The 27,087-nt window shown below is 36.4% G+C and overlaps 3 protein-coding genes across 8 annotated transcripts in view; 2 read left to right on the top strand and 1 right to left on the bottom strand.

The window, feature by feature from the left end:
* Positions 1-1,971, top strand: part of LOC144643813 (putative ferric-chelate reductase 1) — a 91,878-nt gene extending 89,907 nt beyond the window's left edge. For both annotated transcript variants that reach the window (XM_078503169.1, XM_078503168.1), the window contains exons 14-15: positions 98-214; positions 782-1,971. In XM_078503169.1, coding sequence (XP_078359295.1) covers positions 98-190 — 93 coding nt within the window. In that variant the 3' untranslated portion in view covers positions 191-214; positions 782-1,971. The remainder of the gene's footprint in view (positions 1-97; positions 215-781) is intronic.
* Positions 1,972-2,080: 109 nt separating this feature from the next.
* The window catches only part of LOC144643814 (RYamide receptor-like), a 39,129-nt gene continuing 14,122 nt past the window's right edge, over positions 2,081-27,087 (top strand). Inside the window, exons 1-2 of one of the 4 annotated variants that reach the window (XM_078503178.1) lie at positions 2,081-2,180; positions 2,756-3,865. In XM_078503178.1, coding sequence (XP_078359304.1) covers positions 2,156-2,180; positions 2,756-3,865 — 1,135 coding nt within the window. In that variant the 5' untranslated portion in view covers positions 2,081-2,155. Of the gene's footprint in view, positions 2,181-2,755; positions 3,866-19,702; positions 19,802-21,664; positions 21,749-27,087 lie in introns of those variants that run through there. The other 3 variants (XM_078503174.1, XM_078503176.1, XM_078503173.1) reach the window with 3 other exon arrangements.
* The window catches only part of LOC144643815 (substance-P receptor-like), an 81,531-nt gene continuing 59,846 nt past the window's right edge, over positions 5,403-27,087 (bottom strand). For both annotated transcript variants that reach the window (XM_078503180.1, XM_078503181.1), the window contains 2 exons: positions 9,597-9,753; positions 5,403-8,010 (listed from right to left, as the gene is read on the bottom strand). In XM_078503180.1, the coding sequence (XP_078359306.1) occupies positions 6,899-8,010; positions 9,597-9,615 (1,131 nt within the window). In that variant the 5' untranslated portion in view covers positions 9,616-9,753 and the 3' untranslated portion in view covers positions 5,403-6,898. The remainder of the gene's footprint in view (positions 8,011-9,596; positions 9,754-27,087) is intronic.

Consider the following 27,087-nt stretch of genomic DNA (forward strand, 5'->3'; position numbering starts at 1 on the left):
TCCCCAATACTGCAGTTCCGACTGTTACACCTTCCTCAGCAAAACTGCATTTGATAACAAATATCTTCTTTTAAATGCATTCGCTTTATTCCTCCAGGAAGCGATGATCCGTAATTTCATGTTTATATTCGTCGTACTCGTTGGAGCAAGCGTGTCGCTGACGATAATCTTACTCATAGTCCTTAAATAGACCCAGGATACAGTGGACGTTAAGGTAAATAAAAGACGTATTAGTATGTCCATCAATGGGTACTGCATAGATTTCTGTCATGGCCAGTTTTTAAACTAGTGTTGCCAACGAATTTTCGTAATATATTTCTTCCATAAATAAATCCTTTTCAGTACAGAAATAAGTAGTTTGCTGTTATATTATATAGAAGTTGCTTGCATAAAGTAACAATCTTAGACATAAGTGGAAATTTTACACAACTGACAAATATAAACTTTTGACTGATGTAGATCGGGGTAGGCAATTTGGAATATTTTTTTTAGGACATTTCGTGCTTTATATCGATGTAGATCACTTCCTAGTCAATGTGTCTGTAAGTCAGTGCTTAAAATGCTTCGTTTGTTGCATATGTAAAATCTCAGAAAAATATTTGTATTTCGCTGACAATGATGCCATGTTCAAGATATAGAAAGAAAACAGTCAAAACTTCACTTTATAATTTAGTTAGATGGGGTTTGGCATGTGGTGTTTAAACAGGCGATATCTCGGCCTCCGTGATATTAAATTTATCATATTAACAGCTCATCTTCTGTTTTCTTTTCTTTCTAACAGGCCCGACTTCATTTTTAATTTCAGTCTCAAAGGATAGTCTCAGGATAGATGCTTTGCTTTAACTAAACTTCAAGATCATTTAAATATTGTTATTTTACCAGCTCATTAATTTAGTTTGTAATAAAAAAATGGGTGAAATGAAAGAGCAAAAAGGATCTAATTGACATAAAGATCTCTGGGTTAAACAAATTATTTTCTACAATCGAACGAAAAAGCCGAAGAGTCAATATAATTTCAAATATTTCACTGGTTTTAAAGCACACGCACTTAGGGGTTTTCAAAGGGTCTAATCTTAAGGAAAAAAATGATTGGCTCTTTTTGACAACACGACATAAAGGCTCCCATTGTTTAATTCTTTGATAGCTAAGCTGTTGCAAAAAGACAAGCGAATTTTAATTAATTTTGAGTTTATGTATTACCATATTATTTCCATCTTGGTGGAAAATTTTCCTGGGTTTTAGCTATAAAACTCAAGTTTTATTTTCATATTTATGTTTAGCACCAATTTACCCATTTGTCTCTGGGCTTTAAAGAAGTGAGTCTCTTGGCGTCATCAGCTTGAACGCAATCTTAAAGCGTGTGTCCTCATTTAGTGAAATGACAGGTGTGTGCACCTTTCATTTTTCCAACCTTTAAGATAAAACACGTATTAAAGATTTTACGGGATTTATACTGGTAACAGTTCTTTCCATAGCCTGAAACAAATGGATTTTTCATATGGATTTCGTGTTATTTCGAATTACCGACATTTTTGGCAGATGTGATGAAGTTGCAATAAACATGCAATTGTACCAAAGTTTCCGATTATCGGTAAACACTTATAACCTTTATGGCTTAATTTTAAAAGCTTAATAACACCATGCAGAAGTGCATAAAAACACTCTGTTGTTCTCTTAGGCCTATCCACGAATCAATCTAACTAATATACAATTAACTTGATAATAGGCGCAGCGAACTTGACGTTATACATCCTCTAGTAAACGACTTTCGGTAAATATCTTAGTGTTTTCTAAAACCTGCTTTTTGACAATGTATCCGTTGATATATATCAAAAATGATGATCTGTAGTCTCTTGGTAATTACATTGGGTTTATTAGCATCCATTATGGCTGTTTATGGCCACGAAGGGGGAAATACGTCTGTATAATTTACTGATGAAGGCTTTTAATAAATGACAAGCACTTAGCAACTTTGTTTGTTTTCTTGGACTTGTTTTGTTTTTCGTGAGTTCGCATCCGAATGTATTTCCATATAAATGGAGCAGAAATTTGCATGACTCAGTTGAACGGACGACAGGAGTGCAAGCAAGTTAACTTATTAAGAGATCGTTGCCCGTGGTCACCTAGACCCTTCTCATTTTATAAAGGAGAAAACATGCTGAATATCAGCATTAACAACGGTAAGTGTGCCTTGAATGAAAAACTAATGTTCAGAAAGGAAACATCATCTTCGACAATTTTTCGCAGTATACCAGTCAATGTAAAGTCTAATATGTGAAGATGTGGCCGAGATATGTGTATTTTAGTTGTTTACGAATTAGTTTAGCTCTAAATTTATTTCAATTGCCAAAGAAATCGAGCGAATGATGACAGCAAAAAACGCAAAGCGTTTTCTCTTCTATTATATTGCAACACTATTTGGACACTTGGGCGATAAAGTCGCAAACCAAAGATATGACACCCAAAATTTAAGATAGCGCAATTCATCCCGAAATTGGAAGTTATCACGAATTACCTAATATAATTCAATTCTCTTGTTTCCGCTCTTCCATGATATGGGAACAAAGTGTGAAAGGTTTCGCCTAGATATTGGCCCTGCAAATGGTGCTAGAGCATCTGTTAAAAAGTTTTGCCATTCAAATAATTCTAATTGGCTGCACGGAGATAATGATTTCCTGCACGAAATAGTCCATTTGGTGGAAGAGTGTTTTTGTTCAAATCCGTTAATCTTCTTTATATCATACATATTTTACAGGGAGTCAAAATTCGTCACACGCCTGGTACGGGTTTGACGTCGGTAGAACCCTTCAAATAAGCCTTACTGCCATGTACTCCATCACGTTTATCACAGCTTTGCTTGGTAACATCCTGCTTTTACACATCATTAGGCTTCATCGCCCATTTAATTCAGTTTCTATTCTCATATCCAACATGGCAGCGTCAGATCTTCTCACCGCCCTCTTCGCAATGCCGTACTCCACCGCGTACTTATACGTGCAACACCGCTGGTTTGGAGGTATCATGGGTGTCATATCATGCAAAATTGTCAATTTTGTTATCGGTGCTACCATTGCAGTCTCGGTATTCACATTATTAACAATTTCTGTTGAAAGGTACATTGCCGTTGTGAAGCCCCTCGCTTATCCAACCTTTATCAAGAGGCCCATTTTGTTATCCATTGCCATATGGTTTTCATCTGTCCTATTCATGATCGTTTCTCTTTTTACTCACGACGTTGAGATATTTCCAGGTGAAATTCCTCTGTGTTTTATGGACTGGGAAACATTGTTTAGCAAACACAGCCCAAAAATCTTCTACTCCGCAGTAGCTATTGTTCTTTATGTTTTACCTCTGTTTACCATTGCTGTGTTGTCGGCGTCCATCATAAGGAAACTTAACAAGACAAGACACGCTCTTAACGGCGATCTGCCCACAGAACATGCATCTAGCGCGAACAGAAAACGAAACCATCACGTCATGCGAATGTTATTGGTGGTAGTAACGCTGTTTGCTGTGTGTTGGCTTCCAGTTCACGTGTTACACATCTTGATAAATTTCTTTGGAGATGTATACATCTCGATGTCGCCATCAGTTGCACTGTTTTTGTACTGGGTCTCGCACGCCAACAGCGCTCTTAATCCTTGCGTGATTATCCTATTGAATGACTCGTTTAGAAAGTCGTTTATGGGTATACTCCGAAGCCTCTGCCGAAGGAACCACCGAGTGAGGCACATAAATGGGTCCCCTTTCTTCATTTGCAGGTCGCATGGATGCCTTCCCCGTAGAACATCAAGGAAGTATTCAGTGCGATGGAACAAACGCGAGCCCACTTCGCCAGTCACCATCCTTAACATGAAGCACGAAGGTAAATATTTCACAATGGAGCATTTAATATCTTAAAACTCTCAAACGAATGTCATAACTGAGGAAATCGTTGTCTGAAACGTTATTTGATTTGTATTTTGATTTATCACATCTTAAATTCAATAGTAAGGTTTACTTAGGACGTTATTTGGAGGTGGTTTTTTTATTTCTGGAACTCGGACACTAACCAAGCTTATTGTCAACCGGAATACAATACAATATTATACTATAGAAAAGCCAGCTTTTTTATAGGCAGAAAACAAAATAAATTGCAAATTTAAGTTTAAAATTGGATGATCGTCGTGAATGAGGCAATAATTGAGTTTTTAAATGCCTTGCTTAAAATAAAACTCAACTTAAACGCCGTGGGCATTTAAATCATATTTAATGGTGATTTAAAAGTGTAGGTTATTGTAAGCGGTAATTCCGTAAAGAACAAGAAGAAAAAACACATAAAACAGAACGCAGAAGAGAAAGCGCGCGGCATACACACCTATAAACTATCCCCGATAGACAATCTTTATTTAAGACCATTCATCTTCTGATTTCTCCTTACAATATCATTACCGCAAAATTCCAGTTATAATCCCTGGGCTTATTCAATTTGTAAGGGATTATGGGTTAGCGTATAAACGGCGGTGCTTATATCCGGGGGGAAGGAGGGGGGGGGGCTATAAGCGGAATAAAAAGACGTTTCGTAACGAGCCAATATTTAGCCCTCTTCAGTACTGTCATCCAGCAGATGGGGGCTCATATCCGAGGGGGTTATATTATAACGGGATAAACCTTTTTTGTTTCCAGGTAGATGGGCCTATAACCGAGGGGGTCTTTTAAGCGGAGAAGCTTATAACCGGACTTTTACGGTACTCTTCAGGGACGGCAGAGCAGTTTTCCAGGTGGGGGCTGACTAGTGACTTTAAGTGGGGGGGGGGGGGGGGCTTAAGAGGCCCTTCGCTTAATAAGTTTTTATTTTTTCGGTAAAAAGGGGGGCTTAAGCCCCCCCCCCCCCAGCTCCCCTAGCTCCGCCGTCCCTGCTCTTTTAAGCAGTCAGGTGACGAGAAAAAAGAAGGAACATACCAACTGGCGGATATTGTCATGAAATAAGATAATTCGTTCTCGAAATAGATTAAAAACAATATATATCGATCATTATAGGGTAAGATGAGAGCTTTTTGAGAGTACCTCATTTGCTTTTACAGTAGAACCCCAGTAACTCGAACTCGGATAACTCGAAAACCCCGCTAACTCGAACTAAATTTCCTTTACCTTGATCAAAATTTGGTCAAATTTACCCCGATAACTCGAATCCCGGTTTTTGCAACTCACCACGGTTGCCCATTTATTAGAGCAACAAAACAGATCACGTATTTGACAGCCTTTTTCCACTCTTATCCTAAGAATTTATGATCGTGTTAGAGTTTCTGACGAGATAAGTTTAATTTGCACTGTACTGTATACTGAAGTGCTGTAAAATCAGTAAACTATCAATTATTAAATTGGCAAATTAAATATTAAATCCTCCACGATAACTCGAAACCCCGCTAACTCGAACAATATTTCGTTTCTTTTCAGAGTTCGAGTTACCGGGGTTCTACTGTATTTACACGTTGTTCTCTTGTAAACCATTTTCAAAGATATTCACTCTCAAGTAATGTTCAGATTCATATCACTTTTAAGTCTAACAACGTCACACTAAAGTTACTTTGCGTAGAGCAATCGCGAAACACGATATTATTCAAGTGTTCTGTTTGCTAACTGCAACGTTCTTGTATTAAATATGATACATGCTACGGTTATCGTGGGTTATCGATCACGCTGCTAGGTTGCTATTAAACTTTTTGTTTATGTAGATAGTAGCAATCGTATCTTCCTGATCACTTACTCACTTACTCATCCTCTTCGCTCCTATTAGTGGAGCATAAGACTGCAATCTTCCTGATCAGTCTATATTAAATATTCCACTTCAAAAACTGTTTAACATAAATAAATCAGTTATGCAAAATAAAAGATAGATAATTAATAATCAAAAATGAATCTCGCTCCCAAAAGAAACCAAGCTTTAACTCCTTTTTTAAATTTGTTTTTACAAACTGTATTGCAACTTATTTTTTATGTTCTTCTTAACACTAATTGCTAATACTGAACATGGAGTTGGACTTCCCTTTGCCACCAACTCCCGTAGGCGACTACTTTTTGGGGTTTTGTATTTTCTATTGTTTTCAACCTCCGGTAAGCGGCCACTTAACATGATCCACCCTCACTTCCCGTGCCAATAACTAGTCGCCTTACAACCCTGATAGGACGGTACATTTTGTTCTTGCGTTAGAATATTTTCTCACATGAGACGTTAGCTAGTTACTGCATATGTTTCATTGTAGGGCTACTAAAATCGTATCGTAAAATTAAGGTTTCAATGGGGTGGTGGCTTTTATGATAAACGGTAAAAATTTTGGCTTTTCTACGACTAACAGTTAATTTACTTCCAGTACGGTTAACAGAAGTTAAATATTAATTTCCTTTGTTTTAGAAAGTTAAAAATTTATTTCCGTTAATGAAAAACATATTTTAGGTTTAACGCCATTCTGGGACGACGAAGTGATCAATTCTGTTTTATTAATAATTACTGATCGTTTTTTCGCGGTTAACAAAATTCACGGCAAACGGTTAAAATGTTCAAACTTTTACGCCTAGCAGTTAATTTTTTTGGCTGTTTTACGGCTAACGGTTAACCCAATTAATAAAAACCTTTAAAATTGCACTTCGGACCACTGAAATTTATTAGAATAATTACTAGATATGTTCTTAAATAAAGCGATTTGGGGTTTACGGATGCAATCAGTGCATGGATTAGGCCTCTGAAATAATTCAAAATGTGGACCCCATGTAGAAAGAAAGAAATGTGTGGATCCCATGTAGTCCGAGAAAGAAATATCAAGTGTAAGATATAATTAATTCGGATAAAAGTAGAGGAAAAAATTTAAATTTAACCAATAGCCCGAGCGATCCTTATTTTCATTCTTATGAATAAGTTCAATCAAAGTTGGGTATCAAGGCATCGATCCTCTCTTTTGCTTCCCTGCTTGCTTCCCGGCAGCAGTGAAATGCGGGAGGCAGTGGCACTTGCGCTTATAGCCTCCGCTCTAGTGGAAGATAAACGATCACTTCCGTTAAAAAGACGCCCGCTTAGCCTGTGGTATATCTGGTGTTTGAATCCTTCACGGAAACTCTCATTGAAGATAAGATAAAGGCATGGGTTGATAGCAGTATTGGCGTGCGTCAAAAAATAAAGTGTTAGGACCAACGATGTCGGCAGACAGCTGAACACATCAAAGTTGAACGTCACAAGAAAGTGATTGACGTGTGCTGGTAGCCAACAAATGGCGAAAATAGTTACTATGGTGACCAGCATGGTGACAACTTTGCGCTTCTGCCTTTCGATGCGCTGATGGGTTTTATCAATATGCTCTCCAGGAGCCTTTCGTTTCCACAGATGCAGCACAATCCTGGAATAAAGAACGGCCATGGTGAGAAGAGGAATCAGGTATAACAGGACAAACCGGACTATCATCTCGTACATTGTCACTTTGTGCGACTCTTGAAGATCTTCGACCCATCTTGGTGCGCATATGACTTGGCCCGATACGTTGAAAAGTTTGTACTTGTAGAGCTCGGTTGCAAAGATCAGGCCTGAAATTATCCATGTTGAAGCGATCGCTAAAAATGTGATCCTGGGAGACACAGCCCTCCTCATGGTGTGCACAATCGCGCGATAGCGGTCAAAGGTCATGACCGTTAATGTCAGGACAGACGTACCAATAGAAAGTAAAGCAAGAAACGGCAGGACCTTGCAAAGAAAGACACCAAACCACCCTGAAAACCACTTCACGCTTTGATACAGGTAGGCAATGGACAAAGGGATGGCGGTCAGGACGTCAAGGATGTCAGAAGCTGCCATGTTGACGATAAGCATGTTGAAGGTTGTCTTCAGTTTTGGGTGGCGATTGACCACAAAAATTATTAGAGCATTTCCTACCAGCGCCACAAAGAACACGATGAAATAAGCAATGGTCAAACCAACTTGGGTTGAGGGCGTGGCTGGTTGAATGGTGCAAACGCTTGACTCACCAGACCCGTTTATTTTTGTTTCTACAAAGATAAGGTATTGTATATATCAATACAAAGTGTGCGGGCATTAGTAGTTAACCGAGCCTCTAATCCTAACCCTATAAGTGACTGTAGCAATATAAAGTGATTTTTTTAGTAATGAAGTATGTGCAAAACTACAAAGTGTGCAAGCAAGATCAACGTTAGGTGACTGAAGTGTGTGAATTTCTGCAACCATTTATCTAGGGTTTAAATGTAGTTAATATTATCATTTTTCTATTAAATGTAAACAAACGCACGTTCAACAGTATCAACAGTGTATACCATCTCTGGGAAATTTAAATTTTCTTTCCTGCACACCGTGCATTTTATCTGTTGATCGTCCTTTAAAGTCTTTAATTTCGTACTTTCTCGATATCATATTAATCGTTCTTTTTTTTTAACTTGACCGTGTCCTTAGGTAGCAGATCCTAGAACATCGATCTTTATTGCGTTATTTTTGCGTTCATTAAGTTATTTATTTTGTGTAACTGAAGGGTTTTGTTTGATCACAAAAATCACATACCAAAAATTGATTCATGATTTTCTTTCATCTAAAATTATCTAAGATAGGAATCGAATGTTTTTCTTGGAATTTTTTTTAAAGAAAAAACCTTGACAACATGTTTTGCTACAAGGCTACTAATCGCGCTTTTCAAAAGCTGATAAAGCCGAAAAGAAAAATAAATGAATGAAAAAGTTCGCCTTTAGTTCAATCAAATCCCATTACGGTTAATCAGCTATCTATTACCAACTCATTGAAACAGAAGAAAAGAGTAAGTGGATCCCGCTTTTAGCTTTCTTAATATCAAGGAAGTGGCTTTTCTAATTCCAGACGTTGCTCTTGGGAGACTGTTCAATTATAGGTATCTGTCGGCTACATTTTGAATAAGATATTCAATGGTTGATTTCTTGATTTGCACTGAAGCGCGCTTTTGCCTTTTAGATTCCGGCTCAAAGTTCACATCAAAATATTAGTCTTCAATAAGGATTCTTGGGAATCAATTTTAACCAGTTTTGTTGAGTTTTGTATTAGATTCTAATAAAATAACGACCAAGCCTTCTAACGCGTAATTGGAATTTGGAAATATTATTGCGAATACACTGAATAAATCTACTACAAGAAATGTAGAAATTTTTTTCCAAAAAAACATGCTTTTTACCAACCGGTTTGCTATCATTTTAAACAAGAGGTGCCGCCAAGTCTCCAAATTTTAATTGCGATTTGCGTAAACATATTTTGGACTTTTTTGTGATGTTTTTGCTTTTCTTTATAACAAGGTATTTTAAAATAGAAAATATTTCAGTTTCGGCTTTGTTCGGTTATTCGACGTTGCAAAACGTACAGTTAGATAACGATAGGGAAACCTTCTTTTTTTCAGCCATAAAAAAAATTATTTCGGTCGCCGACACAAAAACATATTCTTAACAAAATCAATTTTAAGCTTCTATGATTCTGAAATGTCTATTATCGGCTGAACAAATGAAAAAGATATGGGACACCTATCACAAGAAAGCTTTATGTATCTCTTAATCGATTAAAGGAACCAGTGGGAATCTATACTGACATAGATAACACCTCTTCTCACCTGTGTAGTTGTCCGACATGTTTGCTCCGCTTGCTTCCTTTTTAGACTGCTTGTTCTCGTTCAAATGACCACAGCATCAGGCGAAACTGATTGGATTTATATAGCCGGCGTGGACGTGATAAAGGCAATCTTGATACGTGTGACAGTAAGCACTTAGCTGTTAATGTAATGAGAAAACATAAGTGTTTTTGGACAATAAACGTAAAATCTGAGAAGTAATCATCAAGGGCGGATTGTATCAGCTGTTACTGTCTACAATAGGTTATGTTGCGGCTTTAATAAATTTTGCCAAAAATGAAATAATATAACTGCCACTTGAGACATGCAAGATACCGATTTGAATGGTGCAGCAATTATCGCTACTTCATACTAGCCTATGGTAGATTGTTCGTTTACTGAGATTAATTAAGTAACGTGGGAAAGTTTACACTCTTTATGAAGCAAAAGCGAAATTAATTATTTTTAATAAACTGTACCAAATTTGAGGGACGAAAGCACAGGGGCAGAATACTTTAGTTTAATCGTTCCTAGAAGAAACTGAAGTCATTTTCTTTCAAGACGTGATCTATTTTTGTAATAGTTTTACAACTCCTCAGGCTGTTTTTCTTCTTTCTGAAAAACATAATTAAGTTAACGATGCTTTGGTTAACAAAGCGCATTTCTAGAAAATAACTGAGAAATGAGATCTTGCACGAAATTAAGGCAGTCATGCAAATTATGCAATTGTTAAATCAATCTCACTGACGAAATACACCAAAAACATCATAACGTTAGTGCATTTTATTATTGCTTCGCATAATGAAAACTGTAAAAGAGGAAAATCTTAATTTAAGATGATTAAAGAAAGCTTTTATCCACCAGAACAATTAAAAGCTAAGTGGACTCTAATTGATATACTGAAAACGTTGCAATGCTCTAAAGAGGGTCTTTATCTTGGAAATCTAATACAGTTCACTTTAATTTGATCCATTAGGCATGGAGTGAGGAAGTACAGTAATGATATTTTGCAAACGTCGATCCTTATCTTGGGGCAAAATTTTCTAACATTTCTTTAGAAAAGGCACTAGTACATTGATTATGAAGTTGGCGACCCAATAATGTGTCTCGATTTCTGTAAGACTACCGTTAGTTCCAAGAATTGTTACTGAGAAAAAGTCCATCAGTGTTTTTTTACAGGTGTACTGCAATTGTACCTAAATAGGCGACACTAAAACTACACAAGCCTTTTGTATATATACAAAAAGCGGTAAAATGATCGGAATCAGTGCCTGCCGTTCGTTGCTGGAAAAATGAGTGAGGGAAATCATTCACAGTTTTATTTTTCTAAGAAAATAAAATATTTCAATCTGTATTTCTGAATACAAATACAAGTTTGAAATTATTTTTTTTGCTATTAACATAGCTGCTAACAGAAACACAGTTTATGCGTCGCCTGTTATTAAGCACACCCTAATCTTCATTTATGACGCAAATACTGCTTTCCCGATCGTGCACTGAAGTGGAAGCGCTTCCTTTGTTAATTGATGTCCACTGCCGGCACAAAATGAACATAGTCGAAATGTCATTTTCTTTAACATGAAATAAAAATCGCTTGGTTTGGAAGCAAACCTGTAACAAAACACAGTTCACTTCAGTAGACTGAATATTCCTTGTTATTGGCATGTTAACTGAAGTTTCGCCTTTTGTATCAATAATTCAAAATCACAAAGTAAACACTTAAGGTATGCCTTGGTATCACGAATTTGTTAAAGTTAAGTTGTTTCAGCCAAGGGTTTTTCTTACGTGTTCACATCTAGCTAATAATGACCAAGTTAAACTATTTCGTTCTTTTTTTTTCTGCAGTAAATAATGGCAAATAATCTCAGTATTTTACACATTTTTTTTTTCGGAACAAACTGTCAGTGTTTTGGTTCTTGAACATCTTAGTATGGTGTGGACTCTGGCCTTTGACCGCATGAATTTATGCATTAGTTAAACTACTAACATGCCGCAAAGTGAACACAACGAATTTAAAAAGGAAATGTTTACACAATGTTTCAAAGCAAAAATGCTAAAACGGATGCGAGTGTGGCAAAAAATCCTTAAAACAGCATAACGATAATCCAGAGTAAAATTATATTTTTTATGTATTAGTATCTTTGCCTATATTAAAAGCAAAAATATATATATAAATAGATTTCTGAATGTACCAATCAACTTAAAAAATAATAAAATATTTGGCTATACACTTTTAGTTCACCAAATAAACTTAAGTTGTCATAAAGCTAATCGTAGCTGGCGCCAGGAATATAAATGTAATATAAAAACGACTGATGAAAAATGATTTACCACAGAGCTCAGTTTATTTTGAGAAACCTTTAAGAGTAAAACTTGTATAACCTCATCGTTTGCTGACTTGGTAATCCTGTGATATGCAAAAAATCGTTTTTCTTTATCTGCGTTAGATTGTTTAACTGACGATAATAACGTCAAAAACGCGTTTTAATTGCCTATTGTAAGTTCCTAAAGGTAAGAAACCTCAGCGAGATTTACTGGGCAGCTGGATAAAGTACACTATGATATTTTTGAAGTTATATTCTAGAAGAACTTAGAACTCTAAATTTAGAAAGCAAGTGTCCTATTAAAGGTGCTGCGTGGGTGATATGCGGGATAAATTTAAGGGTGGCATTTCTGTTTCAACCGTTTAACATTTTGAATAAAATTGCTTCATCTGAGTCAACCTTTTACTTCACTTTCCGAAATCGTGACTTTTTTCGCTTGTTTCTCTCAAAATTCAGTTAAAAGAAAAATGTTAGCGAGTGGTTTGATAGAAGAAAACGCCAAAATGAACCTTCAGTGGATAACTATGAGCCAAAAATATTTTTAATTAAGGCCAATAAATTTCTGTGTCATTATAAGGCGGACGACGGAAGGGAATACATGACAAGTGCTTTACTATAGTAAAAGCCGGATGTATCCTTGAGGAACTTAGCAAGTGCTAAACAACTTTAAAAGTTTTATAAACGGAACAAATCATAAGCTATGTAAAGGAACTGATTTTAAAATAATTAACGCCAAGCGAGTATTCAGCATAGTAGGCCACCCAAACTTGATTATTTATAGATGTTTCGTTGTCCGTATACTAAGATGTACATCGCACTAGTGTACTGAGGAACGGTCTGTGTCCATATAAACAGTAAAGAAATAAATGAATGTAGTAAATACGCTCGTTTTCCGGATTTAACTAAACTATTATCGATTTCGTAGTGTTAACATCAAACAAAACTCAGACTGATGCGTGTACTGACGGAAACTGGCTTTTGTGAACATACTGAAGAACGACCAAGAGAAAAACGTGACTACCAAGAGAAGCTGAGCAAAGTTCACTATACTTTTACCTTATCAATGTGTATGTATACGACTAGATAAGCCGACCTAGGAATGCGCTAATTTACATCGACTTTACAGTTTTCACTGTCGTACCCTCGGTGACGTCGAATTTTGCTTGTTTTAACAAGCACTAATGTTTTGAATGTTTTAAATGTTTTGAAAAAAGTTCAAAATAAACTACCTTTGAACTTTTGAGAAGTGATATATCATGTTTTAGTTTATTTTGAACTTTTTTTAAAACATTTAAAAATTACCCAACAAGTTACGACTAGCACATGCTCATAATTTACCTCTTTTGCTTCAAGATAAATATATAGTTGGGATGGGAGAAAAATTCGACAAAAAATCTTACCTCAGTCCATATAAAAAAAAAAACATTTTTGAAATATTCGGCTTCTTAAACTGATAATCAAAGATATAGTTGGGAAACGATTTAGCTCTGAAAATTTTACGGGCAAGTCAGGATGCGCTGGGTCTAAGCGTGAATTTTCAGCTTTAGAACCTTCCCGGTTCTACGTACGACAAAAATATCGTTGTGCAAGACTAGTCTAATCAATTCACTTTCAGTGAAATAACTGTGAGGCGAGATATTAAAGCTCTTTCAATGATAAGATTTTACTCTTTTTTGCTTTAAACCAATTATGAGCTCAACGAAGACTGGATCCACCGCTAGACAATAAGGAATAGAACTATGAAAGATTTTTGGAGTTCTAAAAGAACTATCAGAAATTTAGAATTCAAACTAGACTTGCGTTTTATGGAAAACATAGCTGATGTTTTGAGTGGCTTGTTATGAATTCTACTTACATGATGTTTCTCAAAATGAACTGCGTTCGCCCCCTTTTGTCCACTCTCGAGAAAAACACGATACATTTAATATAAATCAACAGAAAGTTGAAGAGATATTTTTGTTGTGATTTATTTTGTGGCGAGGCCATTGACGTACTGAAAACCCAAACGGGCATTTGCCTCAACCCTTTGAAATATGATCAACATATTTTAACTTGATTGCTGATTAAAAATTTGAAATTTAAATTAAATACGACTGAAATTTAGATTAAAAGACGACCGGCAAAAACTAAAAATAGCAGAGATTTAATAAGATATTTTCCTGTATTAAAAAAGGATTATGTTGTACGCCGACAAAATATATTCCCCTAAGAAGGCGATCGGTAAGTGTTATGGGAGCTTCGTGATCTTACCTTAACCATTAAGAATGTTTGATACTTGATAAAGTTATACATTCAACAAAGTAAACATTTTCAAGTGTGTTCCATATTGATCTAAAATTCTTGTATTCCATAAACAACTTTAACAAGTCAAAGCAATACGGCAAACTCTTTTATAATTTAACTTAACGTAGAAGACACTTTCAAGAATTGAAAAGAAAGCAGTTGGTCTGACATTTACAAACAATTTAGTAAATCACGGCTAGCGTGTGCTTGTAGTTACTTTTCTGATATTCATCATCAATGAGCCCATCATGTTATGGAGACACTGGGTCTCCAAAAAGCTTTCAACAAGGGTCGGCGGTTTAAATGAATGATTAGCCGTAATTTGTGCTCTTTGTACGACACGCCGTTGCACTGATTACAAAACCATTGTCCGCAAACGGACTCGACACCACTTGTTAAGATGAGTGAAGTAAATATCAAAATGATCATAGTACACTTGACACGCAGTCGCTTAAAGTCCTTAAACCCTTGATTCTGACTGTTGATCGCTACCAAATTACTTTCTATCCTTGGCGGTCAACTGTTACTTGCATCCATATTGCATAGATTAACCCGGTTAATTACATAAAGTAAGACATATTGAATAATATACCCATTTGCGGTGCTGGTGGCAAGATCGGGAACGTTTGCCTGTTAATTGAAACAAGCGGTGAAAATGGATAGCCTATCGGTAATTACCTTGACGTCAACCTGCGTGCTGTTATGCATGGAAAATAACTAAGGTTTTCCTCATTCACGCTGTTTGTTTTCGCTTATTTTCGAATTTGTTTCTTTCTTTAGGCCAAACCTTCAACATACATCTACCATTTTCTTACACATATATGAAAGAACCAACTCGTTGTTTCCCTCACCAAAATGTGGACCACTTTCAATAGTTAAAATATTTGTCAACACAAAATTACTTTCTCGAGCTAAACATTACCACCATAAAATTATTACTTACCGATGTCAGAAGTTACGCACTCGGAGGCTATTAGGATGCTTCTCGACATTAATGCAAACTATACGGCCATAAATCAGGTCTACCCGTTTGGAGTTGAATCGTCGTAACACTGTTTTACTGCATGAGCTAGGACTATCTTGTTTACTCCTCTCCCACAATTTCTAATTAGGCATAATGCATTTATTCTTACAATAATACTGAACTCCCTGCGGAGATTTACTTTAAGACGTAAAACCTCGTATAGTGACCGTATAGTGCATAGGCTGAAAACGGTTTAGAAAATGTAGTTTGTAATAAATACCTTACTAAAAGAAATCGGCTTTCGGCTTTTCCTCTAGCACTCGGTAGCTTTTGTTCAATGTTACAAGGCACACGGGATCGACGAAAGGTCGTGAAAAACACTATGAAATCACTTTATCCCCACACCGCACTTGCTTATGATCTCTTTATTATGTCGTATTTACATTTTTAGCTGCCAAGTTGTGTCTTCGGTTATCTATTCATCGCTATGTGAAATATATTGTCAAACAGCTGCCCAGCTAATTTTTTAATGTGTTTTAAAATCATACACCGCGAAGCGTTTTAAACCACTGCAGATAAAACTACGAATTTGCAAAAAATTGTGAATTTTCAGTTGCCTAACAGACCTTTTGATTCATTTCAGCTGGTAAATTAAGGTTCCATGCTGAGATATGTTGTTAATTCTATCAGTGTAACTGCTCATATGAAAATTATCAGAAATCCGATGGGCCGAAAGTGATATTGTTATCCAGTCGACATTCCAAAACATATTTCCTTGACGAATGACGAGTTAGGTCTTTTACTTAACATTCGAGCATTGCATAACTCCAGTGCCGGTCTGATAAAATTCATTTACTTGGAACGCCTTTCCTGGCTATAGATTATAAAAAAAGAAAAACAAACAAGCAAATAAATTAAACATTTAGTAAGTCCACAATTGCAACGAGAATGTATCTACGATCCTTTAATTTCTTACCGTACGGTCATACGTATGATCATCAGTTACAACCATATACAGTAGCATACATCCGATACAGTGAGATGCTGCATGTTTACCCATCACAAACATGTCCATGCACTTACCAGCAAAATGCCACAATTTCCGTCTCTGATAAAAATAAATTGTTTAAAATTTTGAGTGATAAATTTAGTTTCAAGGTATTTTTCACATGTAAAAACACATGGACGTACTTCACTCATGGATCGATTTACCTTAACAGCAACGATGAAGAACTGTCAGAACGGGGAACGCTCTTAACCCTATTCTGGGGAGAGGGGGGGGGGCTTTTGATAACCGCGCTGACTTTGAACGCTTATAACTTTTTTAAGATTCAACCAAATGCTGCCAAACTTTGCGAGTTTATCTAAAACTTATCTGGAAATAATTCGGTAGGATATTTTTTTTTTCAGGAACTTGACATCACCATGACAACGGAATTTTGACAGGCATGTTTTCCCAAATTTTCCTGTTTCTATTAATGAAAATTAACTTTAATGCAAATAAATTCACCTTTTACGGATTTTCAACACAGTTCTATTGATTTTGAGTTCTTTGCAGTAATTTTGGGTGGTTTTCTGGCGTTTTGGAAAACTTTTGAAATCCAAGATGGCGGATCCAAGATAGCGGCTATTTTGACATCGTCACGTGACGTGACGTCATCATCCCACGTGACGTATACCAAACGATAGAGGTTCGGACATACTATACATCCTATAAGTTTCATTGTGATTGCTTTAATGTTCTGGAAGTAACATAAGGGGGGCTTCTAAAGCCCCCCTCCCCCCCCCGGTCCCAGAAGGTCCAAAAAAGCCCGGTCTGAATAGGGTTAATAGGAACTGGATTGCAGTGTAGGAAATAGAAAAAACAATATCTACCAGTTTGTGCGTAATAGTCGAAAGGAAACAAAAGAAAACAATGGAATTTGCGTCTAAGAGTATCTAAAAGTGTAATAACTATTTTACGGGTTAACTGAAATCACTTTAATATCTGACGAAGAACTCTTTAAAGAAATATATTTAAGAACACATTTTAAAATGGGTGAGATTTATTGCTCTAGTTTTCATTTTTCGTTGGGACATCGCGAGACAGAGCTTACCAGTGGAACTAGAGAATTTGAATACTTAAGGTTGCACAATTATCAGCAACGGTAGTAATCCAAACTACGACTGAGCGGTTTTGCTAAAAAAAAAATGTTAAACTAGATTTTGTTTGTGCTTGACAAACTAATTTTAAATGTGAAGTAGAAGCCATCGTTAATATATTGTGACCAATCAATAGTTTCCATGAAAGTTTATGGTGTTATTTAGAAATAATTAAGGGCTGGTACACACGCGCCGGACGCATACTTCAAAAGCGAAAGTAATTTCCACACCTCAACGCAAAAGAAAGCACAATAAGTAACAAAAGAGGTCATTTTGTGAAGGTCACAGACGTTTTGGGCGTAGCCCTTATTCTGTGTAAAACCGTGGGTGCTACCGTAACGCAGGTAAAACCAAGAAAATGAGTCAGAACTTTTCTATTTCTTGGCTTCAATCATTGACAAAATTGTTGACACGTTATGAATGTTGGCCCTATTTTATTGTTATTTGGACTAATTTCATACTTTTACCCCACTTTTCCAACCTCCTCCCCCTACCAATGTTGTAGTTTATTTTTGGGAGCCCTTTGCTACAATTTTACAACATTGGATGGGGGGAGGGTGTATTTTAGCAGACAGTCATGAAATTTAAAAACTAGTGGTAAATTTGCCGAAGATTGTTGCTTTTGCATTTGCGACACGGCTGTTTACGCCTACTTATGCTTACGATTCCGTGTGCGTTTGCTGGCGTTTATGGTGATTCCTTAGTATTGCATTGCGCACATTTAAAAAAAAATGGCGGATTTTTCTTTACTGCTAGGCACGCGAGAGAGACAAATCGTTGCTTTCTCAGCGTAAAGGAGTACGGTGACTTATCAATTTTTCGGTTTTTTCTGAGTCTAACAATCCTCTTCTAATTCTTTCTATTAAAATGAATATAAACAAAATTCTTTTGTATAAAAATAAATAATGGACGGGAAAGTGATCTTAGCCAGTACTCGAGAAAATATAACTGTGGCCCCGTGATCACTGCATGCATGCACCCTAGGAACAAATTGAATAAGTCCCGATTGGAAGTGTGTTGGGATGCTCTTATCATGAAACATTGAGGAGGTCGATGCAGTACATTCATGGTTTATTTCACTTTTTGCTTTTAATCTATTTTTTCCTGCTCCCAAGAAACGTGAAGTGAACGGTTCAACTAAAACCGCTCCTGGAAGCTGAAATTGCATGTACGGAGTATGGGGTAAATTCAGGGCCCTCCTGCTCCTGACCGAATATGGGGACCCCTCTTTTTTTTAATATTTTTTTTTCCCTTTTAATAAACAACCAGGAAAGTTAAAAAAAAATTTTATTTTTGGGAACGACCTAAAAAAAAAAAAAAAAAAAAAAAAAAAAAAAAAGACAAAAAAAAAATTTGTTTAAAAAAAAAAAAAAAGATGCAGAGAAAGGGGGGAAAAAAAAGGGAAGGGCAAGAAAAAAAAAAAAAGAGAAAAAAAAAAAAAAAAGGGGGGGGGGCCCCCCCCCCCCCCCCCCCTTCAACGAGAATTGTTATTCAAATAAAGAAGTGAGTGGTTGGCACATAATTAACTCAGGATCTTTTATCGAAGTTCTTAAACTTTATTCCACCATTGCTTGTTAGCAATGTTGTAAACAAGCCAGGTTCTAAGTTAAACTACATATTTTTTTTTTACAACCGTAATGGCAAAAAAGGCTTTCCGGCTGACAAAACCACAAATCAAAATTTTTCGTGTACCAGTTTGCTTGCACTTAAATTTCTAAGCCATTTGTAATGCTGATTTATTATGCCGTAGTACGTGCAAGATGAAATGGATAGCCTACGTCATGTTTTGCTTTCTAAGTACAAGCTTCATTCATTCATAATAAAGAATTGTTACTTACTTACTTTAGAAAAGAAAAGTCAGCAAGCAATAAAGTGTTGAATGAGTGTACACAAGAAATAATCATCATGTTTGCGATTTCGTGAACAAACATTTCATCAAAACGTAATAATTATCAAATATTTGGGTCTGTTGACTCACTTAAGAGAATATAATGAAACTGATTTATTTATTGATATTGTATTCAAGACGTCAAACCCCGAACGATTAGCGCTTATCTTACTTAAGACGTTAATCTGGCTGGCGAATTTAATTGAAGCCCGCAATAAATGCCCACAATTTGCTTATAGTTGCAAGAACAGACTTGTAGACGCCTGATTTCAAAAAGAAATCTTTAGCAGGTCAGTTGAAGTGTTACTGATAAGTGCTAAAGTACATAAAACCTTAAACGAGTTTATATTCGAAGATAAAACAACGAAATCACCCTGATTATGTATTTCTTTTAACAGAGTTATCATAATTATATTTCATCTAATTAGCCATTAGAAGTGGACATAATAGTGTAGGCAACATAGACTGATTAGGAATTAAAGAATAGAAGCCGACCGACCGACGCATACGTCGATGCAACTTTTTTCCACAGTTAAAACACTGCATGAAACGTATCGCATTGGCAAATCATCGTACTATTGCAAATATTGGACTATTTTTTTGCCTGGTAAGTACCGTATGATTATCATTCGCTCTATGTAATCAATATCATAGTCTCAAACTTTGCGTTCGCCTTATTACATATAATCCCGTCTTAGAACAGTCCCCCAAATGTGAAAACGGACGAAGTGTCTTGGTTCAACTCCATTTGGTCGTGTGATCGCTTAGCTATAGCTTCAAAAACACTTCCTGTATCTTTCTGTTTAACCAAGAAAGCTGTCATCTCCTCTTGACAATCTGAATACATATAAACTTTATATTTAGGGTGAATTTTATATTATCAACTCGCCATTTTGGAGGCCTTTTGGCTTTAGTAAGCTTGACCTATGTTTGATTCGATACCTTTTGGTGCGCGACAAGTTTTTAAGAATTTCAAGAGACAGAGAATCCTTTCCGGTTATTTTTCCAGGCCTTTACTATTTTTATTATCTACTTAGCTGTACATTAAATCCTATACGGTGGCATCTGGCATTTAGATAATCAGCTTACGCCTCCTTTTGTCAATGCCCTCAGACTTGGGTTATCTATCGTTGAACTCTTAGCATAGGAAATACAACATTTGATAATTGTCTAATTTTGTGACAATCATAAAAAATAAATACAAAACAAGTACGGTAACGTCTAGAAAGTTTGAAATGATATGAACGTTTTTGAACAGCAAAGCTGAAGTGATGGTTGCGACTGGCTTCACGTTTTGCTCAGTAGTTTCTCTCCCAAACTTTAACCACTTGTAGTTGCACAGAATCCAACTGTACAGAATCCAATTGTAAATGTTTGCTTCAGTAATCGCATATATAATGTATTAAAATAATATCACTTCCCTGCGTCCAAGGGCAAGCTTATTTGCTAGTACGATAAGCAAGTATCCAATATTAGCTAAGACTAAATGGATACAGGTTGTGAGGCGCCATAAACACCTCCAGACTGAACAGTGAAAAGGGTGATCAATAATTGAATAGCTAAGAATGATTTAGAATTGAACGTGGCAAACTGTGTGAGATAGTAATTGTAAAGTATCCAAACTAGTACTCGACGAATGTAATTTAAGTTTCATGCGGTCCTGGCACCTATCTTTGTGGTAAAGGGCGTAGTTTTATTAGCCCTATGTACGTACTTACGCACGTGCGCACACTTGAAACATGAACAAACATGTACACTTATCTTGACTACTGCCAATTTAGAAAATGGTGTTTTTCACGGTATATTTTTAAGTTGAAATTTCTATTACCACTCTCCTCCTCATGCTCTACATGTGCATGCAGCGTATCGTCACAGTGAGAAAGAATTCTCCTCTTTCTGCTATACAAAATGGCATCGATAAGTGCAATGGAGTGATCACAAAGTTCGCCAGTTACTCCAGATGCACGTTAAGCATTGTTTAGTCAAAAACTATCCTGTAGCTGGGAATAACCTATGGGTCTGGTTGTCAAGGCAATTAGTTCAAGTTTCACTTGACGCTCAGTGCTAAAAGGTTCTTTATTTGTCAAAGTGATTGTGAAAGGCCATACCAGTAGTGACTGAGATTGATGATAGGATAATAATAAAATACTTTTAATACTTAGCATCTTTTCAATTTTGAAACGATGTTTTTTGATGTTTGAAACAGCAATTTCAAAGCCTCAAGATTTTAACATTTTCAGACTGCTTGTAAAGGTTGACGCTTTCGGTATTCGCTATATCCCAGATATCGATGTGTATACCTTATTAAAGTCCTGAATTTAGTTATTAGTCACGTGGCTCAACTAAAGATTCTTTGAAAGGTAAACATGTATGTCCTGTAATATGAACTCATATTACGCCCTAATCCACTTTTTAATACTTTGAAAATAAAATACCAAGGAGGGAACGTGCTAGTATTCAAGAGAACAATGTACGGTCAAATTCTACCTCAGCTGCTCCTGTAAAAAGTTCTGTTTACTTGCTTGGACAAATTTTCATCGCGCGCGGACCAGAGGTAAGTGTATGCCACAAAATCTTGTTAAGGCATGTTTTTCTCTTTTGTAATCAGTATAATGACCTTGTGAAGGTACAGTAGCGTGGCGCGTTTGTCCAACTAACCAAAACAGCTGAGAATAACTATTGTAAATAACCCATGCAATACCACGGACACTTGACAAAAAATCAGGAATAGGGTATGATGATTGAAAGCAACTGACTGATACTTTTATTGTAGTGACAATATAAGTTATCAAGGGTAATTTCGTGTTGAAATATAATGATGTTTACACTAGAAATTGATTACTAGTAGAGATTAGAAGAAACCAACGTGGAGTTATACAAGCTTTAGTTGGAAAAGCCGGATTTTACTGAATCAGCTAAGAAGATCAGTTGCTTATTACTGTCTATGTAAACATTTGTTTGTCGATTTGTCGTTAAGATGGTTTTCGCCTCTGATGAGCTATATAGAATACTTTTCCTCTGTTTTCTGTACACACAGTTAAAAACTCAAACAAAACCACTAACAGTGAGTTTACCTTACAAATACCTCGGCCTTCTGGACCTCTTTGGGCGTCTACACATGTACAGTTAAAATTTAGATCGATAAAACAAAAGGAGGACTTTCCCTTGAAGTTGATTACGACAAAGCAACATTTCTATACACCTCCTTTTCATGGATGTTTAGCCAAATTGGGCGATTTAAAAAAAAGGACCCGTTTTACATCCATAATCATAGAGATGTTTTGATGGAGTATTTTGCTTATTTATTTTTTTTTTTCACCGCAATGCGCGATTCATTTTAACTTTGTTATTCCGGAAGTGTCAACTTAACCTTTTAACTTTATGAACCAGAAACAATCGTTTCGTTGATATGAATGTACTGTATTTAGAAAAACAAAAGGAGTTGCCATTATGTGCGGTAAGTCATGTCTATCCTATTTTTAAATATTACGGTTGCCGGTCCTCGCCTCACTAGGTAAAACAATGGGAACGCCTCTGCGATCCTGAATGAGTACCTTCCGTTTTCTTCTTTAAATTTGGTTTGCCATAATTGTGTAAAATTTCTTTTCTTTTGGACAGTCTTCAAGACAGAATTTTCAGGTAGATAGCCGACATTTTTCCTTTTAGCCATGGAAATGGCCCTTTTCAGGCGAATATGACCTTTTCCCCACTGTGAAGGTTTAGTACTATGATTCATTTTCTTATGTTGAGCAGTTGAACAGGAAGTTCGACATGGGAAGGGGGCTTTTTTTTAAACACACACACACAGTTCAGTACACACATTGAAGAAAAAAACAAGTGTACATAAAACTCTTTGAATCCAGTAAAAAATGATTGCGGCATGATTTGTAAGATAAGTGTAAACATTTTGGTGGCATAGACGTTCAAACTTTTCGATCATACCATGAGAATTTTCAGTACGACCTTGAACCCAAAAGTAGTCTTGTGATCTGTCATGGTATAAAAAGGAGAACATCTTTTGTTACACTCAAGGGTTATTTTTAAACAATAAGTACACCAAAAACAATCTTGTATTAACAAAGGCCTTTAAGAGGTTCAGTATTCCCTAAGAAAATGACTGACTGGGCTCGTAATCGGGCTAAAATAAAGTTGTGTCATCAACAAAGTGGCAGTGAAGCAGGACTCTACTGTCTACTGTAATTTATTATTTTATCATTATAAAAATTGAGCTTAAGACTACTGTACGTCGCTGCATGACGCACACTTTCTGCGGCGCCTTTTACGGTGTTATGTTCAAGCGTTTGGAACATAAATGTCTGACATCTCTCTACCTACAGGCTAAACTCTCAAAAAAAACTCTTATAAAACATGAAACAAATTCAAGTGTTTGGAACGTTAGAAGTTTCTCGTAAAAAGCGACTACAAAAGAATCATTAACCTCAAAAGAACCTCCCTAAATGGGAACAGGGAACTAATAGCCCAACAGGGAAATTTTAAACTCCCAGAAATCAATAACGCCATTCACGGCATTCAAATTTGTTGGAGAATAATTTGGTGTGACAATTGTTTGGTCAACTGAGGTTTCTATAGTAGACCATGTTTTCAAAGGAAGTTTTACCGTGTTATTTTGGATTTTATTTTAAAATCCTTAAGAATTTTGCGAGATCCACTAAAGTTAATGCCATGACTCGAGCAAGAACTTGAACCAGGATTCCAACTAAGTTTTTAGTTTTTAACAGTGTAAACTGTTTATAAGACAAGTTATTGCTTACCGCAAGCAAACTGAACCGGAGCAAAATTATAATCGCGAGGAAACTGGATTAAAAAATCGCTAACAAAACGGGGTAAAACCTAACCGGAACTACTTTTTTTAATGAATATTTTATTTACACAATAAACTTAACAAAAACGAAAAATGATAGCACGGGTAACATGTAAATGTCTGAGCACTCCCTTTACAAAAAACTAATATAATTAGGTCACAATGCATTTAATTTACTCTCTAAAATTAAGCCAAAATAAAGAAATGTCACAATCAAAAGATGGTCTAAAACTACAACGATGTGGGCAGGGAATGTTAAGAGAAAAGAGTTATAAGTGAACTGATTCATTAAATTAATTTCTAACCTGAACTGATAGTAAAGTGGGAGTGACAGCTAACCGGCTGGAGTCCGATTTTTGTCATGGCTGACATTATTGAAAAATTTAAAAACCAATACGAAGTACTTTTTAAATGTATGACGTCATTGTGATGTAATATGACGTCATAATTGGCACATGGTTTTGAATCAAATAACTGAAATAACCAGTTTTGTTTGCTCTACACAGCTTGTAAGTTTGATGTACTATAGCATAAATGCTTTTGGTAACAAATAACGAGCACATCCCCTCCCTAGGGTTCACAAACCAAAAAAGGCAGGCTAAATAGGTTACATGATGTATTGATATTTAATTACTTTATTGAATTTATGTAATTTTAAAGTTTGTGCAATTTTCTGGTGGGCTGCTACAGCCCTAATTTTGCGATTATTCTTGCAACAAAAAGTGAAAGTTTCCAATCTTGGACGAAACTAGTTAAGACAAACGCATATTACACACTTTTCGGGAATGTCTTGACTTACTGCCAGGTAAAAATATGTTATCCTCCTCGCCTATTCCTCAGTTTCAGCAGTCCTGCACCGGTTCCAAACGGCTCTCTGATTGGCTATTTCGCGGGAACAATAGAAAATAATAATCTTTAAAAAAAAGGACCATGGGACGCATGTTTTGTGGTGATCCAGTTTCTCGAAACCAAACTGTGCTTTGATCAGTGACTGACGATTAACAACACGATCTCACTTGAACTGCTCATAGACGTTCCAAGCAAACGTTCCAAGACAAGAAACGTTAAACAAGCAAACGTCCCAAGCTTACAATGCCACGTAGCAAAGCATAATCTCGATAGAAACAATAAAACGATGCTTCTCGTCGAAGAAAGATAAACGGCACCAACCGTCTTGGTGGCCAACTTCTGCGTCAAGCCGAACCTTCCATGTGATTGGTTCGCTATGTTTTGGCACGGAAATTATCAAAGCAGCAAAATAAGAGAGTCGCGCTTTGAATCGGTGGAGGAACCCTCAGCGTTGTTTCAATTTACCAGGCTTTGTTTTCACAACACCGGAAACAGCATTGACATCATTGCGTGATAAAGAAAGAGGCACCCAAAATAAGTGGAAATTCAGCCCACCGTTTTGTCCAAAATGGCCCATTTTAGCGCATCTCGAACACGTATGAGGTCATGACGACTCCTCATTAACCCTCTTCAGACCACCGGGGCGAGGGGGCTTTTGGGCTTAGCGACATTTCCTACAATTTTACTGACATTTTAACGCTAGTACCATGTGACCACCAACTTTGACGTTAACATGGCAACAGTTTGACAGTTATGTTTTACAAAAATCGCAATTTTGGTTTTAATCAATATAACTCCTATGTTTTATGATAGCATTTGTACTTTTATAGTTAATTTAGCAACAGTTTATCTCATTTTAGACATCATTCACCTATCAGCTATACCCCTGAAGGTAATGATTTGAAAAAAAGTTAAACTGGTTTTCCGCAAATGACGTCATTAATAAAATATTCAAAATGACACCTCGGCCTATTACAATGGTACCTTATTACATGAAATTTTCGCGACACGTTAATTACGCGAATTTCGCGATTCCAAAAAAATCGCCAAATTAAAGTGATGCGAACAGTAAGTGTCGCGAACATAACATGACGCGAAAATTAAGTGACTCACATTGTGTTAATAATCAAGAAAGAATAAGTTAAGTACCACGGAAGGAAGGAATTTTCAATGTAAATGGATGTTGTCGTCAATTGACTCAAGAACAATAACTCATGCAAGTACAAGCATGACCTACTTGTAGACATAGTGAGAACTGTGTTGTTGCTATTGCCGAGATTGTAGTCCCGCCCTTGCGTTTTTGTTAATTTTGAGGTCATTGTTCCTTTAATTTGATGAAGTCGTTTTATTTAATTCAAGGGCATGTTAAATAATATTGCCAAGAAAATGTAAATTGCGTCTTACTCAAAAACGCGAAATTAAAGTGTCGCGAAATATGCGCACCTCAAAATCCCGAAATAAACGTGTCGCGAACATTTCATGTAATAAGGTAGATACTTTATTTTAATACGTCGAGGCACAAATGAATATTTCATTAACGACGTCATTCGCGGAAAGTTAAATATTCAAAATGGCGTCTCGACTTATTAAAATAGTGTATGGAAACGCGTTTTTACACTAACTGGGTTTCATTCTTGATTTAGATTTTTCTGCACGACTTGTCACAAATACCAAAAAAAGTGAAGCAGTTAACCGCATATCAAATTATGGCATAGCAAATAATGATGCATATAACTTCTTACTACTTCGATAACGAGAACAAATTGGAGGCAAAATATGTGGTGATTTGGAATTCGACACACGGAAGCATATAAAGAAGCCAGTTTCACGGTCTTCAGTCCAAACTATTAAATTTAGGCTAAGATTTTGCCGAGGTAGACGTGACCTGGGGTAAAGTGTATTGTGTCAGCGTGTTTCTTCGTAAAGCGTAAATTAAAAACAGCTTTCGTGAACTCAAGGCGGATAAATCATCGCCGGAAACCTGCTGCAAGGTCTGGAATAAGGCGAAATATCTGTGTTTTCTCCTGCCGTACACACGATTTCAGGTGCAAATAACAAAATATGATCCTGTCAAATACCTGACCTGGTCTGAGACCAATATGAAACCTAAAAGAACCACGACTACTTAGGTACTTGGAAGCATGATGGTCAAAATTGGATAAGTTTACAAAGAGCTGAACTTGATTGAGTGCGGCGGGATGGGTAACGGAAATCAAGTTTGG

The sequence above is a fragment of the Oculina patagonica genome, chromosome 2 (genome assembly GCF_052425735.1).
Source record: "Oculina patagonica isolate OP01 chromosome 2, crgOcupat, whole genome shotgun sequence".
Lineage (NCBI taxonomy): Eukaryota > Metazoa > Cnidaria > Anthozoa > Scleractinia > Oculinidae > Oculina > Oculina patagonica.